The 20,410-nt window shown below is 38.9% G+C and overlaps 1 protein-coding gene and 1 non-coding gene across 2 annotated transcripts in view; both read right to left on the reverse strand.

Annotated features, from left to right (window-relative positions):
- PDZRN3 (PDZ domain containing ring finger 3) overlaps positions 1-20,410 on the reverse strand; it is a 243,734-nt gene that overhangs the window by 210,242 nt on the left and 13,082 nt on the right. The window contains exons 2-3 of the mRNA XM_024928360.4: positions 16,670-16,756; positions 10,441-10,548 (exon numbers count right to left, since the gene is read on the reverse strand). Coding sequence (XP_024784128.3) covers positions 10,441-10,548; positions 16,670-16,756 — 195 coding nt within the window. The remainder of the gene's footprint in view (positions 1-10,440; positions 10,549-16,669; positions 16,757-20,410) is intronic.
- On the reverse strand, positions 2,058-2,120 carry LOC112439433 (U7 small nuclear RNA). The gene has a single exon (XR_003027714.1). It is a non-coding gene; the product is annotated as a U7 small nuclear RNA (small nuclear RNA).

Below are 20,410 nucleotides of genomic sequence, written 5' to 3' on the forward strand. Positions count from 1 at the left end.
CTCACATGTAAACTCCCTAGAGCCAGGGAGTTGATTATGTCCTAGTTCTCTGGGTATCCTGACCTATCTCATATTAGGCAGAACTCAGTGCACACCCAACAAGTGAACATACGTCTACTAATGGTTTCTCTTCCCCTGTTATCCTCTCTTATCCTAACAACTCACACAACATGAAGATTTTTTAACAAGTCACAACAATTATACAGATCATGCTATATAATTCATCCCCTACCCAATGTTTAAAATCAACACCTAACCAGTTTTTGGATATGGGTTGCATTTATCTGGCTAACAGATCCTCAAATCAATATGTCTGGAAACATATATCCATTTCCTAGCAACAATCATTCTATGAAAAGAACAAAAAAAACCTGTCTTTTTAAATTAGACTGTTGGCATCAATTTTGCTCCACCCTAGAGTGTCTCCAAATATTGAAAAATAAAAAATAAACATATTTAGTTCGTTTTAATGCTGACTTGCATTTTTTTTTGAGGGGTGTGGGAGTGCCTAGGAAACCAAACACTCTTAGGCTTTGAGTTCTCCCGATCCCTGAAAGCTGTCAAATGACCCACTAGGGTTAGCAGGAAAGAAGGAAGTGATGAAAGAAGGAAATAAAGAGAATCAGAAGAGCCAAAAGGGCAGAGGGGAGTGCCACTCTCAGGAGAAAAGGGGTGAGACCCAGTTTCTATGCAGTTCACGTGGTCATCAAAATAGATTTAAACAGGGTAAGAGCCAGAGGTCTCCACTGAGCACTGTGGCACTTGGCATGGCAGACTCATTCCATACCAGCTGCTCTCCACCGTGAGGCTCAAAGTAATCATTAATCCTCATTAGAAGAAAGCAAGCTGCAGCAGCTACCCACCCTGGAGTACTCAGAGTTCCCAGTGAAAGTGGCATAATTGCAAATCAGTGCTTGCAGCTGCCATTCTGCCCTTGCGTCTTCCTATTTGCAATTACCATTGACAATTTCTGATTGTCAACACTCTTTCCACCTGTTCATAGCACCCTGGTCTATAGGCACTGTGCTTAGTTTAGCTCAACAATGATGTCTGCCTACTGCTTTGAAGCGTTCCCCTAGTGCTCGCTCATGTTACATATACTTCACAGATTAGCATTTAAGTCAGCCCATCCCTAACACACCTTCCAAATTGAATAAAAATGCATCTGGCTCTTTTTGTGTTACAGCAACAGATGAAAAGACAAAAACTTCCTTAAAAAAAAAAAACAGATAAGGTTACTGCTCTCAAAACCCCCATATTTAAAGATAAGTGTCTAGATATCACATGTAAAGATGACAATATAAAATATATTTGACCTGTATTATTGTCAAGAATTTGTTGTTTTGTTTTATGGTCCTCAGGAAATTACCTAAGATTTAATTTTTTGACCTAATCTTCACTCAAGAATTTAATGCGGACATTGGTTACTTCTAATTTATTCTTCATTTTAAAATGCTTTGTGGATTACCTAATTAAATCTTTTTATGAAAGGAAGACTTTGAGGGACAGATTTAAAACTTCTGTGGAGTCAGAACTCCCAAAAAAGTACATAATGTCAATACAAAGTAAACTCTAACACTGGCAGAGGATGGGAGAGACACTCTGCCAAAGAGAAGCACCCAATATCCTGACTGCAGGGTTTCAGCAGGAGACAGATGCCTCTGCGTTTCCATACCTGGTGCCATATGCTATGAGCTGGTAGAAATGAGAATGTTAAGTGACTTTTAAAAGGAAATATATAAGCAGGTATCCACTTTGTGATATTTAAAATCAAAAGACACTTTTAAATTACCAAGTTTTTAATTCTTACTGTTTACTGAAATAAATACACACACACACACACACACACACACACACACACACACACACACTTTGGAGAACTCCAACATTACAGAAACGTGGCTTTACTTAAAGTTCCCCATAATCCCATCAAACAAAATAACTACAATAACTATAAACTGTTCATTAGCTCAGAGCATTTTTCCCCTGCAAAGACTAATATAAATGCCTTAAAAATAAACAAATTGCATCATACCATATATTTTTTTTTTGTTTCTACTGGTTTTTCTAGTAAAAAGTGAAAAACCTGCTAGCTAAATTCTGCAAGAGTTGTAGCACTCCATACTGTCCACTCTTCACCTAAGTTTTCTATTTATCTGACTAGTATAAAGTGATGTATGTTAGAAAGATATTCACTGAAAGGCTAGTTTTGATAGGAAAATAAGGAAAATAATGACAGTAATAAATATAACAAAGCCCATATACCACACAATAAGCTATGCACAGTCATTAGAAAGAAATTAATACATAATATATTGTTTAAGGCAACCATGGACTAAAGGGGGGCTATTTGTTTTTAATTGGTCACCTTGTTAATTCTGGAAAGTATGTCTCCATGAAATAGTTTAAGATTTTCTCAATAATTCTATAGCAGCTCCACATTCTTGCTGATACACATAAACAAGAAGAAAACAGATCTCAGAAAAGTTTTTGTTAACTTCTATATTTGGCTTTAAGTTCTCGTATCCTGTACAAAAATTTTAACTTGAAATAACAATTCTCCACCTTTGTACTTAATTGCAAAAATCCTTTACCTACATTGTTTCCTTGGTCCACCCAGACAGCATGACAGGTAGGAAAGACAAGCAGTAAATACTCCTCCCATTCTAGAGATGAAGACTCAACATTTAGAATCCCAACACCAGAGTGAATACCGGGGTGGAGACTTAAACCTGGGTCTCCTGATTTAAATCTTAATGGTTCTTTCCATTTCAACATGTTCCTTCTAATAGTAAGGAGATCAGCTGCATTTCAGAGAAGCCTTACCTAACTGTGTTAGAGTCTTCTGTTGCTGTAGTAAAGACTATTAAGGTAAAGCAAAAGTGATAAAAGTGGCTAAATCAGGGAATAAGAGAGGGGAAAATATGATATTCACTTTATTTTACAAGTGGAGACTAAAAAGATGGAGATGTACTGACTTATTGAGAGTGCAGCTATGCTAGTGAAAAGACAGTCATTACTACCAAATGACAATGCAATAGTTCCAAAAACATCATTTAAGTGAGTCTATCCAGAGATAGCAAATATACAGCAAAAAGTCACCCTACTCCTTGTTTATGTGCCCATGACAAACATCAACAAATGATCACAATGCTCATCTCCACTCAATCCAGGAACGTCCTCAGAATTTTTTGACACCATAATCCAAGGTGATGTCATTGTCATTATGTATACTGAAATTGATATATAAGAAGAAACTCTAGCTTCCACCTTTGGAAACGGAGAGTTGGAGTCCATTACTAATAACTGATCTCTAAAATCTGCTTACTTTTGCAGCTAACAAAGAATCTTCTCAACGCAGCTTGAATTATATCAAGTTTCTTTAATCAAAACAGAATATTTGGGTAACCAAGAAAACAGAGATTTCAAATAACATGAATAGGTTTTACTCCTTAAGTGGATAACTGCTATCAAACTTTTCATACTCCTCTGCTGAATATGGTAAATGGGGATCAGTCCCTGTGAAGGAGAGGAGTATAGCCTCATGTGTTTATTTTTAACATTAACCAAAAATGGATCATGCATATCTGTGCGTGTTTAGCAAAATAAGTTTCCTGTGTATAGTTAAGCAAGAAATATCAAGTCTTTCTTAAAGAAATGAAAGAAAATGAAAAAATATATAATTACAAAATCATTTGGTTTACAGCATATTTTTTTCTCCAAAACCAAACCAAAAATTAAAACACTTTAAACAATTTTCACCAATAATTTTTTAATTCACTGATAACATCTAAGCAAAGATCACAGATTTAATTCAAAGGAAAAAAGCATGTGGATCAGTATTTTAAAAAGGACTCCTCTAGGAATTACAAACTGGATTACAAACTGACTTGGACTGAAATTAGAGGTATTGATATAGGCATAGTTTCCAAGATATACAGATGGATGAATGCAGAAAGACAGACGTATATGTTATTATCGTGGTACATGTGTACATGTGTTTATATTACATATTTACATTTTCTAGCTCTATCTGCTGAAGGTGCCTAGAAGCAATGAAATCTCAATCATAATGAGCACCCTAGCACCCATATTTTGGTTTCTAAACACTATTCTCCACTAAATGAAGCTAGAGGTCCTTGAAAAAAATGCACATGTCAGAAGTGGAGCAAGGACAGAAGATTAACCTGGAGTATCTTGTGCCAGGAAGTAGGAAAGTGCTCAAAACATGGTGGGAACATGTCAAAATAACACAGGTTAAAAGCTCGAAAGAGCTCCATTGGGCCAAAACTTGGACAATGTGACCACCAAATTATAAAAACTCATGAGTCCATATTGACAGAGGAAGAGACAGACAGATAAACAGATTAAATAGGGGAAAAAGGAATACTACTTCTTATAGTAGAAAGTCAACTAATGTGGAAGGATTGGAGTTAGAAAAATCACCATTTGTCAATCATCACAATAACAGATTCAACCAAACACAGTCAATGGATGATAAAACCAGTGTGTGACAGTTTGAGGAGTAGCAAGACATTGACATAGCCTCAAAGCATCTAGCTACAGGATAACTATTGATTATAAAGAAGAAAATGGTAACTTTATAGTGGAGACAGAGAGATACGACTTTAACCAAGTGGTTCAAGTTAACATAAAGGGACAACTTCACCTCATGTGAGACCTGTCATTATGTACTGAGAAGGACACGCTATCACTTCTGTGGTATTCTTGCCCAAAACGTATGACCTGGATCCATCCATGAGGAAACTTCAAACAGAAATTAAAGGACAGTCCAGAAAAGATCTGGTTTGGAGTCTTTAAAAATATCAATGGTATGGAAGACAAAAACTGAGCAATTGTTATAAAGTAAAGGAAACTAAATAAATATGAAAATGGAATACAACCCATGACAGTGGTTTTATTTTGCTATAAAGGGCATCATAGGGACCATTAGCAAGATCAGAATAAATTCTGAAGATTAGATAACAGTTTCGTACCAACATGAATTTCCTGGTTTAGATTACCATATTGTTACATATGAGAATGTCTTATTCCTAAAAAGTTCACACTGATGAATTTAGTGATAAAGAGTAGAGGAAGAAAAGAATAAAGTAAACGTAGTCGATGTTAATATTTGGGGAATCTGGGTTAACGGTGTACAGAAATCCAAGTCTACAAGTCTGAAATTATGTCGAAACGAAACATTTTTTAAAGGGGAGTCTTCTATTACTTTATTTTTAAATAAATACTCCAGCTTAATTCACATTCCATTTTGCAACTTTAGTGGGTCTCAGAGCAGTGAAATCTCACTTTGTTCCACCAAGTAGCCTGACTCTGGGAGGGAAAGCATTGCTAATCCTTTCTAGCTGACCCTGTAACAAACCTTGTTAGCAATGACAGTCCAACTAAACCAAAAATAAACAAAAAAAGAGAATGACCGGTTTACACAAAAGCCTTTGAGGTTCCACAGCTTCTGTAATCATATCCTCGGGTCTTCAAATCATAACACTTGCAAGATGAATGCATATTTACAGAAGATTGTACGAAATAATGGTTATTGGGAATAGAGGGCTTAAGTCTCCCACTTTCATTGGATCCAGGGAATCAAGATTGCTAGCTCAAAGCAGAACAGCGTTTAACCCACACAATCGCTACACAGACTCATTTATCACCAAAGGCAAGCCTCCTGTAACACAAAAATGAGCTTGGTTCTCCAAGCCATATGGCTTGAAGGCTGGCAAGAAATATAGATGTGGATGGCCTCTACAAGTCTTTGAGAAAGAATTTCAGTGGAGTTGCATCAGAGGAGTGTTTAACTTATAGGCAAGCCATGACCAAAAAAAAAAAAAAAGATGAAGAGAGAAATAATATATTGAACAGCACATGCCTCAAAGTGAATTTGCTGGTTTCTTAGTAGGCCTCAGTTTCTCGGTGTTTTCTCAGTGTGAGCATTTTGTCAAATGAGGTATTCACAGAACAATCCAAAAACTCCATATGACAGTCAACTGAGAAACAGTGAGGTGATCCAATGCTGTGCAAAACCAGCTGGCTGGACTTATTAAGAGATGGTATGTTCTCCACGTGTCACCTCCCTAAGAGAATTTTGAGGGTAATATTGATCTTATGTGATTTTTCACATTTTTGCCTTCTCCTAAATAACTTTCAGTAGAGTAAGATTGGCCTAAAGTAGACTCCAGAGTCCACAGAGAAAGGTGGTGTGTTTGTGGATGAGGAAATCTGCCTCAGTTGGATAACCCACACTTTGGGCACTGGGAAAATTTTTCCAAAGTTCTCAAACTATTTGAAAGAATATGAGCATAGTTCCTTTAACAAATCTGGTGATATTAAAGTATAGGAACCTTGCATTGTCTTTAAAATATAGTTCAGACAGTAGGCTCAGAGGCAGAAAAACAAAAGGCACTGAGATATTTACAGTTTCGAATGAATATTAAAGACATCAGGGAGAAATTAAATTTAGTTTTCTAACTGCAATAAGTATATGCAATCAAAGGTGGGGTCGGAAGTTGTAAAAAGGACCAGGATAGCTCACAGGTAAGAGGAGTGCAGGGAAGACACAAAAAAATCAGAAGCCAATACTGAGTAAGTCAGAACTTGCTGAATCCCAGTACCAAATGTGAGATGGAATAGGTATGACCAAAGTCTGCCCAACAAGCCCAGGGCAGATGGACACACAGGATTCCAGGGGACAGCATGGGCCCTGCAGCCATGTGGGCTGGAAGGGCACTTCATCTAAGGGGGCCCCGGATTCCCAGCCACAGCCCCAGGACAGGCCAGCTCAGGCTTTCTTATCAGGCCTTGGGAGCACTCGTGTAGGGAACCCAAATAGGGGACATCATGTAGGCAGTCTAGCTGGAAGAAAGGGATGTTGACATCTCTGTCCCTGAGCAACTCAATTCCTATCTCAAGGTTTTGGAATAAGTCAAACCTCTACCTCAGTGATTGTCCCTGATGTCCCTGTCACTCCCCAGTGGGAGTTTCAGCAATCTGCAGGGGCATTTTTCACCATCACAACAATAGGGGTATGTGCCAGAGATGACACGAAGAATCTCCTGCAATGAAGAATGGTTCTGCCTTCAGCACAACTATCACATATCCCACCAGACAGTCATGAAGATAAAATAACGAGCTTTTTATAATTACCTGAGCATAGACCTAGCTCTGTTTTACATATAAACACAACAGGGTTTTTGGCAGTTTAAACATACACACATTGTACACCCACGTCCACAGCAGCATTATTCAAGACAACCAAAAGGTTGAAGCAACCCAAGTGTCCATCACTGGGTGAATGAATGGACAAAATGTGGTAAATACAGACAACAGAATGTTATTTAGCCTTAAAGAGGAAGAAAATTATAACATGCTACAACATGTACGAACCTTGAGGACATTATGCTAACTGAAATAAGCCAGTCACAAAAGGCAAATACTACATGATTCCATTTATAAATCAAATTCCTAGAGACAGAAAGTGGAATGGTGGTTTCTAGGAGTTGAGGTGGGGAGGGAGTATTTAGTGAGTGTAGAGTTTCAGTCGAGGAAGATGAAAAAGTTCTGGAGATGGATGGTGGTACTGGTTTTGCAACATAAATCAATGTAGTTTATGCCACTGCACTGTCACTTAAAATGGTTAAAATGGTAAATTCTGTTATGTATATTTTACCACATGTATGTCTTGCCATATATACATATACACACACGGACATTTCAAGAAATGCAACTCTTGTATAAATCAAAGCAACACTGTAGTTGCCTGTATCAGAATTTAACCATGACCTGTTCACTACCATGGAAATTCACATCCTGTACGGCAAGGCCATTCATGGCGCCTGGGCCACCAGCAGATGCCTCTTGTATCTGGCAGCATCTGCAGCCACATAAGGTGCATCCCAGTGAGTCTACACAGATGTGAGAGCATCTGACAGTGCCATGGTTTCTAATGTCACTGTGCCAGAACACTGGCATATTGATATATTTTATTATAAATTATCTTCCTTTGATTTTCTTTTATGCAACAGCCTATATATTTTTACAATTATTTGTGTATGTATGCATATAAATGTTACTTGTAAATTTCATTTCACCACAGTATTGGTGGAATTCCAAAATATTTCTTATTAAAAAACAGGGAGGAGCTGGGCTGGTACCGATGTGGGTAAGAGCCGCTGCTCTGGTCTCAGAGAACAGATACCATTAAGAGCAGAGGAACTCTGCAGCAAAGAAAAGACTCAATTAGTATCTCTGGATTTAATAATACCCCTTTGCAAGAATTAAGGGTCTTACGGTGAAGATCTGGTGGTGGTTTGCCCATTCCCCTGAAAAAGAAGACATTTGGTGGAAAACTAGAGACTTTGACTCTTCTTAGTAATGAAACACACACACACACACACACACTCTCTCTCTCTCTCTCTCTCTCTCTCTCTCTCTCTCTCTCAAAATAATCACATTTATGCCTCCTGGTAATAAACTCAGACGCAGATGAGGTAAACCAGAGAACATATTTTCAGTCATGGGAATCACTGTATCATGTCAAAAGAGATTAGAATTTGACTGCAAAAGGCACAGTGTGTCAATTGCAATTATACATATATCGTTTCTCTATTGTGGTCATCCTTCTTTCCATCTCAACACTACATGATTAATATTTTACATACTGTCCAAAATAGGAATGTGACTTACCAGAAACCGTACTGAACATTTCAAATGCAGATCATCCTTTGCCAAGAGAAAATCCTGCCCAGCTGTAGATTTCTCATTTGCAAAACATAAGAGCAATGAAATTCCATTACTTCGAGAAACTGGCTGTTCCACCAAACCCTTGGCAACGGAAGCTGTACTTATCTTTTTGAACAATAGTCTCAGAAAATGTATTCACTCTCAAAAAAGACAGTAAGTAACGCATTTGAGCTCTTAAGAAAGCACTCTTGCCCAAGCAAATTCCTGTTAGGGAAAATCCAGTCTCCTGACCTGGGAAGTACAAAGACTGACTCTAAACCATGCAGCAAAAAAAGCTCCAAGTTTAAGAACCCTTCAAACATTCAAAGGGGATGCAACAATATTAATAATGTCCTTAAAACAAAATCAAGTATCATTTTAGCATGTAAGTTAGCACATCACACTCCCTCCGAGGAGCGAGCCTTACACCCTAACTAGTTCAGTTTGCTTTCCCTGTGAGATTTAACTGTGTATTTTCCTGAGGATTACAAATTATCCTGAAGCATACTGCACATTGCAGAATGTGTCCAGATGAGACTGGAAATGCAAGACTTTGTTCTCTGTCTTGCTGAGGCTCCTTTCCCCAGGAGAAGCCTGTGGCCACATTCCAGTGAGTGATGTGAACTTCACTTATGGCTTAGCTCGTGGTCCTAGCTCCCACTCAGTCCGAAATTTTGAAATAGGCCATGAAAATACTCAGGAAATACAGACATGATAAAAATGCATGTGGAAAACAAACACCCACTGGTATCGGTGCTGTTTTTCTGGTTTCTTCTATTTGCACTATATTACGGCTGTGGCCCATGGGTGAATTTCTTGTGGGGTCTGGCATATCATCGTGGATTCTCAAATTTACTTTTTGCCTAATAGGAAAGCCAATCAATTTAGCCCATATGTGTATCCATCCAAAGAGCTATGAAAATGGTCAAAACACCAGTAAAAAATTACTCATTTATATCAAACTTTGCAACAAGAGCCCATATGAGAAGGCAACAAATCATTCTCTCCCTTTTAGTGACTCAGAGCATCCTAGAACACTGCAACCCTGTTACAAAGTGTTGTCTGGTGGGGCTGAGAGATCCACTTCCCCCACGAGTCTACAAACCTGCTGTATAAAAGTTTGAAATGATGAATGACGAACTGAAAATGGAGTAAGTGATGATATGTGAACCCTAATATCAACCTCTGCCTGCAAATCCCTGGGCAATCAGGTTGTACAACTAACAACAGGCAAAGACGACAAACGTAACAGAGAGAACAATGCATTTGTAGAAATAAGTGTGTGCTGTGTGAGCTCTGAGGACATTAGAATGACTCCAAAGCTGACACAATTGTACCCTGGTAATCAATATGAACAGGGTGCACAATTTGTACAACAGGGATCGTTCATCTGGTTCTAACATCCAACTCTTCAACGGTTTTCGCGCGAAACTGTAACTGATGCATACGAAACAGATTGAGGTCCACATGAAAAAAGCCAAATTGTGAACATTCCACTCATAATCTGGCTTTTCTACATTTAACAAAAATTTAACACCAAGGCAATCAACACTCAATCTGGTCCCACACAATGGGAAAAGTGTGACTCCCGCTCAACCATCTACCACTTTAGGCCTCCCTCCCCAGTCAAACATCTTGCTTTGAGCTAGACGAAGACGGGATGGCATTTAGCCTATTCAAAGACACTGGCCAGTATTCACATACCTCAATAATCCTGTCATGAATTTGCAGGCCTCCTTCCTTGGCTGCAGGCCCACTGTCAACTATCTTGGATACAAAGATTCCTTCACTGGATGATCCATCGTGGTTATCCTTTGGGTTAAAAAAAAAACATGCATGAATGCTAGGCATTAAGTTGAGCATGAAAGTAAACCTTGCACTCTTAAAACAGTAATTGACTCTTGCTGTGTCAAAAGTGGCAATAGGGTAAAAGGTATTTGTTTCTCCTAATTTCTGTTTTAAACTAAAATACACACACAGTAAAATATTTCAAACCACACCAAAGGACATAAAATGATGCATCCCTGCCATCTCCAACCCATTGTCCTTCCCCCGCCTATGGTAGCTATTTGACTTTATGCATCCTTTTGAAAACATTTTAACACATCATATTCCTAAATATGCATTTGTTCCTTTTTGCATACAAATGCGATTATGCTAGTCTGACTCTTATGCCCTTGCCTCTCTCATTTAACTCTAAAAATCATGAAGATCTTCTGCTACCAATTCCCCGTGTCTGCCTTACTTCTTAAAGTGACTGAACAGTATCCAACATGAGGCTAATAAACACTGTTTTCATTTGCTGCGATTAAACAATGCTGTGATAATACTCTCCTACTTGTATTTTAAGTTATCTTTGCTATTATAGTTCTAGGGCAAATCCCTAACAATGGAACTGTTGGGTAAAAGGATATGTACATTTCAAAGATATTGCCAAATGGCTTTTCAGAGAGTTTATACTTATTGTTCATTAGACAGAGTGTTTTCCCACATCCTCATTTGCACAGAATGTTATTAAACTTGTAAATATCTAATAATTTGACTGTGAAAACAGATATTTTGTTTTTGTTCCGATGCACTACCATCACTCTAGTCCTAATAAATTCTGATCTCCGACCTCCTTGAATCTCTTTAGATCTTTGAATTAAATGTCAGAACTAAAACTTTCTGGGAACGAAGACAGCTCACTGTTCAAACTCCTTCCTTTCCTTAAAATCAAAAGGCTCCAACAAGCTCATAAAAAACCCTCACAGCTTGTTCACGAACTTCTTTTCAAACAGCACTGCAATGAATTCTCTCCAAGTGTATGGATTAAATTTCTAGTGATTAACAGATGGATTTATAAATTAAATGGCACAAGCATGTGATATTTCCAAACAAAATCATTTGAAATGTAAGCTCAGAATGTTCCACAAAAACTCCAAAATCTAGTCATGGTAAATTCCTTGCCGTATGTCATTAGAAGATTTATTTCAATAACAATTACTCTGAATACAAATACATAAAAATTCCATTTGTTAAAAATAACTCTGCAAATAAAACATTTTCCGCTTTAAACAGCAAAAAACAAAACCAAAAAACAATCCCTATATCCTAAAGGGGGAAGGAAACGACTTCAAGTGTGATTCAGTCTACCCCTTCAAATGCAACAGCAATAACTAAGCTTGGAAAAATGTACATTTCTCAGTCCTTCTCTCCTTCCTTCTTCACACTTCCCCAAACACACACACACACACACACACACACAGAGTAAAATGTTATATGATTCACCAAAAGAAACCAAAATCACAACCTAAAATGAGCATTAAGTGTTTTTCCTGACATTTATCCCCACATGACAAAGATATGTCTCTAACTGGCATCTGGATTCCATCAACGCTCTTCCAAGAGAAGGGTCAGGGAGCCTGTGGGTGCTGTGTAGGATCATCTATCCTCAAAAGGCATCCCTGCCTAGCATCACAGTGCTTTGCATAGACCTCCTGCACACTAACCCTTTACCATCTGAATACCTCTGTGCCTCCTTCCTCTCTCACGGCAGCCTTACTGAGGCACTAGTCTGAACACATCTGTGTAGCTCCCTACATGCACACCTGAAATATATGTATAAAGCTGCACAGCAGCTTCCTTTACTGAGCACAAACTAGGTACCAGGTACATAGTGAGTGCTCTATGTGCACTGTTTAATCCTCACAATAACCACAAGTGATAAGTACTATTATTACCCATTCCACAGGTGAAAAACCTGAGACTGAGAGAGGTTCGGTAACTCATCCAAGGTCACACAGCTAAAAAGTGGTACAGCTCAGTTTCAAACTGAGGCGAAGCAGATCCTCTTGCACATTACATGCTCTGTGTGCAATATTGTCTCCCACTGAGAAAACTCAAAACACACAGGAATTCAGAAGTCCAACATTTCAGGCTATGGAATATTCCACTAGATGAACTTGAAGAGTCTCAATGGACCACAAAAGATTTATGAACAAGCTTGAGTTCCCTAAGAGGTGATGTCAATATATCAAATGAAAAGAGATCTGTGTTTACTCTGATTTAACCACTTTGCATTTCTTGGCTGGAGAGAAAGAGGGAGATAGGGGATAGGATTTTGGCTTTCGTTTGTTTTGCAAAATACCACACTGCACATAAGTAATAACTCTTAAGGAGTACTAGAAAGTTCAAGCAAAAATCAGAGAGGAAGAAGCAAGAACAAACACCAGCAGTTACATTAAATTGAGACAGTGGTGAGGGGTGGGGAAGGATGCAAAAAGCACATAAAGCAGGCCAGGCATGGCAGCTCACACCTGCAATCCCAGCGCTTTGGGAGGCCGAGGCTGGTGGATCGCCTGAGCTCAGGAATTCAAGACCAGCCTGAACAACATGGTGAAACCCCATCTCTACCAATACAAAAAATTAGCCGAGCATTTATGGTCCCAGCTACTTGGGAGGCTGAGGTGGGAGGATGGCTTGAGCCTGGGAGGCAGAGGTTGCAGTGAGCCAAGATTGTGCCATTGCACTCCAACCTGGGTGACAGAGTGAGACCCCCGTCTCAAAAAAAAAAAAAAGCTAGATTTTTCTCTTAAAAGGCATCTCCTTATTCTTAGTTTGTTTGGCTCCTCTCCTAAGAGAGTTAGTTACAGCTATTTATCAAGGTGAACTAATATGACTTGGAATTTATTTTGTTTTGCTGCCTTGAGTAAGAGAGAAATGAAAGGGGACTGTTTTCATAGCAAGGGTACCTAACAATAAAGTACACTTCCCAAAGGCTTAAGTGAGAGGTTTGATACAACAGACTAGCTGCTGTTTCTTTAGGGTTATGAGGACTAACAAATGAATGATATGATTTTGCTAAGAGTATTGCATACTGATCATGCAATGAAAAGCCTTATGTCAGAGCTATGGCTGGGCTATTTCACAACCCAACCAAGCATCCAACACAGGAATTCCTTGGGAAACACAGACATCATTTGTACTGTATTCTTCTAGTAACTAACAACGTGTGTGCATTGTTGCTCATCTTGGCTTTTTAGCATGTACTCAATGACCTGCCAGATTTTCCAGGCAACAGTGCAGAATACATTCAGGTTTCATGATGCTATTTCTGCTAATCAGGGCAAATTTTGAAAAACTATATGGCAAACACATGCACATGGAATTAAATTTTCCTCTGGGGACCATGCAGGCAGTTCTTGCAAAAAGACCACATAAATTCAAAATACTAATGCAAGCTACAAAATCAGGTCTGGCTTGTACTTAAAGCACCTTTTGTAAAAAAGAAAAAGAAAATAACTTAAACATGCTCTTTGATAAGCACAGGGAAGAACTGTATTCCAGTGGGGTTGGAATGTCATTTTGCACCTGGTGAGTGTGGAAACTGAACACCATCTTCACTGGCTTTAACACAGTAGGTTTCCCAACAATCACTTGGCCACAGGCCTCTCCATTTTGAGCAATTTCCAACATTAGGCTTTGGTGTGGTTTAGACCTGGGGCAGGGAATAGGTCTTCTTGGTTTGGGTTCTTTTGTTTGCTATAGCTTGTGAAACACCTAATTGTGAAGTGAATCTTAATTTACTAAAGTTGTTTCTCAAAACTGGTAACAAAGGGTGGAGGAATAATTATGAGTGTAAACAAGGAACAGCCAACTCATCTGTGCTAAATGGCAAAACATGTTCTTGATGGTAAGTTGTAGAACATGGGCTCATGTTCTGACCCACGGGCTCAAGTCTGACCCTGCTGCTTCCTGGAGCCAAATGTCTAGATATTTGAGTGCAGTTTGCTCCCTCAGTCCCTCCGAAGGCCAGAGAGTACGGAGGACCCCTGGCAGCAAGGACTAAATCAGAACAGCACATGATGACATGTAGCCTGGGATCTCAGACAAATGGTAAAAGGAAAAAATAAAAATATACCAACCTCACGCGGTTCTATAGTTTTTTAAGAATTCCACGGAGAGAATGCAAGAAATACAACCATGTGATGACATCCCTGGGGCTCAATAAAGTGGGAATTATCCCTGTCCCCATCTACCTTCATATTTACAATTTAGTCTCACCATTTAAAATGTTCTTTTTTATATGTATGTTTGATAAGACAGATAATGTTCCTCATTTTAACAACTGCAAACACATAATTAAGTTGTTGTTTCTTATAATAAGCCATTGTTTGTTTCTTTTTGAAACTGCGGAATGGGCTAAAAGCAAAGGGAATTTAATCATAAATCTCTTTGTGTCACTCCCTTCAACTGAAGCCATGTGTTGGCCACTCCCGCCCTAGGTAATTTAAATCCCAGACTCAAGACTTAGGCCCTTTGGGGTCAAGCCCTTGTTTTCTTCACCAGGCCTCTTTCTGACCACTTCCCTGCCCATCCCTCAACTCTTTCCACACTCTGCTTACTTGCAGCTCCCCCAGTTCCCAACTCTGTTCCTGCTCCAGGCCTTGTATGAGCGCCAATCCCCACCCCTGCAAAACCCCAGCGTCCAACCACTTTCTTCTAGCTCAGGGGTCTTCACAGGTGAATGCGTGTTAACACAATGCATTGGAATGGCAGGAGAACATACTTCACATTTTATTCATAGTCATATTTTAATTTCATTATTTAAAATACTCCCTTTTGTACGTAACTTTTTATAAGGCACATAATGTATTCGTTTGGTACTGTGTACACATTATATATACAAATAAAATATGGTCCTCTGATCTAGCAAACTCCTGTTCAGCCTTCTGAACTCAGCTCCAACGGCCCCTCCCCAGGACACCTCCTCCCGCAGGGTTAACTCATCCCAGGGCATCATTAGCTGTGGGCAGGCACAGAGTACATCAATGAGAGCAGTGCTATGCTCTCCCAACTCATCAGTCTCTCCATCTGGAGGTGAGCTCCATGAGGGCAGGGCACACACTATTCCTATCTGGATGGCTGGCATCTTCTCATGCTTTAGGTTTCTGTTTACTACTATCTCCTCTTGTCTTTCCTGATAACCCAAGCTAATGATACCCTTTGCTTCTTGGCTGGTATCTGCCATGTACCATCCTCCCATTTTTTTTCCTTCATCATACTTCTTCCAATCCAATCTCTAATTATTGTATTCACTTGTCTCTTGTCTGACATCCCCACCAGGACTCAATGACCACAGGGCCTCAGTCTTTCTGGCCTCCATTGTATCTCCTGGCCCTTAGCAAACAGCCTATGTTCAATACTTATTTGTTGAATGAAAGATTTTTGTTTTCTTTTCCTTTAACTACTTTCCTTTTAAGCTAATAAACAAGGAGATGGTCAGGAAAAGAAAAGGGTAAAGGATGGGACATATTCAGATAATCCCCCTTGAAGTGTGAGATTCTGAAACACATCCACTGCTACTCTCTGGAGCCCGTTCTTTGAACATTTTCCCCATAATTAAACTGGCAGATTTGAATTCGGCCTCTTCTTTCTAGAGGAGGCTCTGCTGATGAATGTGGTGGTCAAAGAGCTGCAGTGGGAAGAGAAAGCAAAGGGATGCAGTCACCCACAAATTAGAGAATTGTCTCTGACTAATGAACAGTTGACAGAGCAGAATTCAAGATCAGGCTTCCAGTCTGGAGCCCACACTCCAGCTCGGTCTAGGACGGTGGCTGGTTACCCAGTTCCAACTGCACACATCTCAGGCAACTTCATTCAGCCCAACTGCTATACAAACAGAAATGTACCCCCTAACAAAAAAAGAAATGCACCCCCAAAACCAAACAGTTTAAATTAGCTGTTATATTACTAGGCCAATGCTGTTTTAGGAGACTACGCAATAAAAATCCCTAAGTGTGAAGATGTTAGACAGCCAATGAACTCTCTAATGACAGAGAGCAGAATGAAGTGAGCAACGTTTCCTGCTCCTCACTGTCCCCTTCAAACCTTGACCTCTCTTTCCAGCTACACCAGGAAAAGGAAAAACACATTTTAGTAATTAACATACCACACTCGGCCGGCCACCAATAATATTGAATCCCAGGGAGCCGGAGTCCCGATGCAGGACAAGAGTCAGACTTTTGGTTTCTTCGCCCTGCAGGTAACAAATGAGATCAAACTTTTATTTACCAACAGGGAATAGATGGTAGGAATTTTCCTTCTATCTAAGTGTACACAAGGACTACTCAGCTAATCATTACAAATCCTGTTATCTCTTGGGAAGTTTAACCAAGGAAACTTCTGGAACCCAATCTGAAACTCTGTCTTGTGTTTAAGAGCTTATAAACATTTCTAGATACCATCTAACCCTGGAATGACCACCTAAGAATGTCTGGAGATGTCCAGACATGCCCAATGAACATTTTCTATGAATGACACCTTGGTCTGCAAATGCATCTTTCTTTTGACCGGCCCATCGTACGCAGGCTGTCTAGACGGCTACTTTCTGTTTGTTTCTCAACTATTCTCAACAGCAGCATTCATGTCATGCCATGCCATGGCATGTCATGCCATGAAAGGTTCAAATGGCAATCCTTTCGGAAGTGTGAGTGCATGCATGGCCCATCAATAGCCATCTCTGTTTGGGAGACTCGGGGAAAAATAGTGCATGAAAAGTGAGATGCAAACACACACAGAAAACAAAAAATCCTGCATCTTACTGAAAAGGGGGAGGGGGCATTTTCACAAAGTAATTACTGTCCAATCCACACGAGACGCAGAGCTGTTTAACAGAAAGCACTCTGTTTAAGGCTGGTCAATGTGACCTTTAAATCAAAAAAGTAGAAGTGACCCAGGCAGGTCACAGAGCATAGTGTTCGACAGTCAAAGGCAACAGAGATGCCAGGGAGAGTGTTCTCAACTAACACTCTCAAGTGACAGCAGACAGATAAAAATAGATTTAACCTTATGTGAAAACTGTCACGTAATATTCTTTGACATAAACATTCAACTCGCTGATACACCTTTGACAGTTTTCAATTATATGGATGATATGCAAAACATCACAGCCTGTGTACTGCCTATAAATCGGCATTTGCTTCACTTAACGTTTTCTATTTAAACATGGTAGTATTCAAATGTGGTATTTCTTTTAAATATAAAATATTTAATAAGCTGTTTTAAAAATAACACTGACAGCTTATGACAAGAGAGATTTTACTCTGATATTGTTGCTTTCTGTTCAAACTTTTGTCTTCTACCTTTTCTGGGGAAATAAATGGCCATATTTGAAAGGCATGAATGCAACTCTCTGACTCAACCACACTGGCAAAGGAAAGTACTGTTTCTACCTGCAGTGCCCTGTGAGTTTTCCGGAGCACCGCTTCATTTATTGCTATGGCTGTCAATGTGCAACTCTGGTTTCACATTTTGCCAGGAGAACTGTGCCCAGTAGAGCTAAAAAAATATTATGAAAGATCAATGGGCTTCACTATGTAGAATTATCTCCATGCTTAAAGTCTTAATAACCACAACCCCTTTCTCACGAGTAGTTATTATACAACCAAATTAAAGACATTTTCAGAACTTTCTTGTGAGCCTCAACATCAATTAGAAATACACTGTAAAAACAAAAATGACAATTTATTATGAGAAAAAGATATTCTGTTTCTGATGAAAGAACTAGGTGTCCTATAAGGACATTCATTTCTTAAGAGTCACTTAATATATAAAATACAGAATTATATATAAAAAAGAAGCTAGTCTCTATCAAGTTACTGTACCCAACGAAAAACAGCAGAGCCTCTTTAATGACAGGCTATTGGTTTTTAAAAAATGTTCTGACAAACAGCACCACCATCAAAAGCATCTATCAACACTATCCCTCTTTATAACCAATTTGAACTGTAACAAGTTAATTGGCAATAACTTTCACTGCTCTAAAAGAAAATCCAGAATCAACCTAATAGTTTTGAGATATAAACATGAGTTTCAAATGGAAACAGTTTATGTCTTTCTACTTAGGATGCTGAAAATCTCACTAAGTCCATTTCTTACTTTGCTATCTTAAAGGGGTGAAAAGTTAGAAATACATGGGAATTTGGCAAGTTATCCTACGTATCTTACATGTCTGGCTTTCATAATTAATCAATGATAGAAACTGCACAGTTACACAGTAATCCAAGGCAGATGGCTTTAGTTTGACAATCTCAAGTGATGCACAAAGAATAATGCACAATCACATGATTTAAAAGATTGGTCTTCAATCTACTGTGTGATAACCACTTATTCAAGAAAAAAAGAAGAAAATAATCTTATTACATTGCATTGACAATGATAACAGCTAACATTTACTGGCTGCAAACTATGTGCCAGAAACTATACTGACAATAAAGTGCTTTATTTCATTTTTTAATCCAACCAATCTTAAAAATTGCACTATTACCATCCTCATGATATAGGTGGGAAGACTGAGGTAGTGTGATTAAGAAAGTTGTCCCATGCTAAGGAGCTAGTAAGATGTTGAGCTGGGATTCAGACCCATACTTCCCAATCCTACATCTTCATTACACTTCTATACTACTCTCTTTCTGTGTAGAATATAAAAAATAATTCCACATGGGTTAGCAACATCTTAGGTCCTGTTCAAGATGGTTTTATTGTTGAAATTCCAAAAAGGAACTTATCAAAGGAAGGCTTACCCAGGAGGCCAGTATCAGAACAAAATTCCAAACTGTTTACTGAACTATTTATCTCCAAAGGAACCAATCTGAGATGTGTGAAGACATCTAAGTCCAGCCCTGACCTCAGAGATCTCTCCCAAGGGACAATTAAGACAATGTCTGAAATACAACATTCCTCAACCAAACAGCATCTTGCAAAGAATGTTTCTGAACAACTAAGCTGACCTTCTATGCTTTCTTGCCAGATGCAATGTTGGGGAGAAACAAGGGTGTTCTTATTTTCTATAAGCATCTTGATCTAGTCTACTGTCCACAAGTGTCAGACATTGGCTTTAGGTTGCATTGCCTATTTTAGAGTTGATTTACAGTAGTAAAGCAACACGTAGAAGATTCGACACAGGATGCAGGGAGGGATAAAAGAAAATGTTCAGTCTGGGCTGAATTCCTTTCATTTCTCCAACTAATTACCAAAGGTTAATTGCTATTCTTTGACAACTTGATTCTGGTTTTTCCTTTTCACTCCTTTCCCCACAAACAACCTTAACTACTTTAGTTTAACTTCTAATTTTTCACAAGAAGTATTAATTGAGATTGTAAACAGATAGTCTTCATATAAAACATTTAACATGTTAACATTAACCTCTGCTTACCCATTTAACCTGTTCCTAGGGTCAAAATGCTTCAGGATAGAGGGTACTTAAATAATTATCATTCAGTTATATCCCACCAATTGAAAAGAGGTGTAAATGGGATAAGGGCAAAGGCTCTTATCGAAGCTGCTTTCCCGACTGTTCACAGACATGGTAACTGTGATAGGCAGCAGCATCTTTCCTTTACAGGAAAATTTAACCAGTATTGGTCTGTTTGGGTAGTTTATCATAACCCATGATTTGCAATGGTCTCAAAACATAGTAAAACAAAGAGGGAAATGAGCCTAACTTCATAGAAACTGATAAGCCAACAAACACACTTGCCTTCCGAAGCAGGCATTGTATCAATGCTCTAAACCTGGAAAAACGGAGGCTCAGGGAAAATCAGACACTTGCTCATGATCACATAGTGGCAAAGTGGGAAGGTCACGATTGGAACCCAGGTCCACATGTGACTCTGGTGCCTACGATCTTTGT

The sequence above is a fragment of the Pan paniscus genome, chromosome 2 (assembly GCF_029289425.2).
Source record: "Pan paniscus chromosome 2, NHGRI_mPanPan1-v2.0_pri, whole genome shotgun sequence".
Classification (NCBI taxonomy): domain Eukaryota; kingdom Metazoa; phylum Chordata; class Mammalia; order Primates; family Hominidae; genus Pan; species Pan paniscus.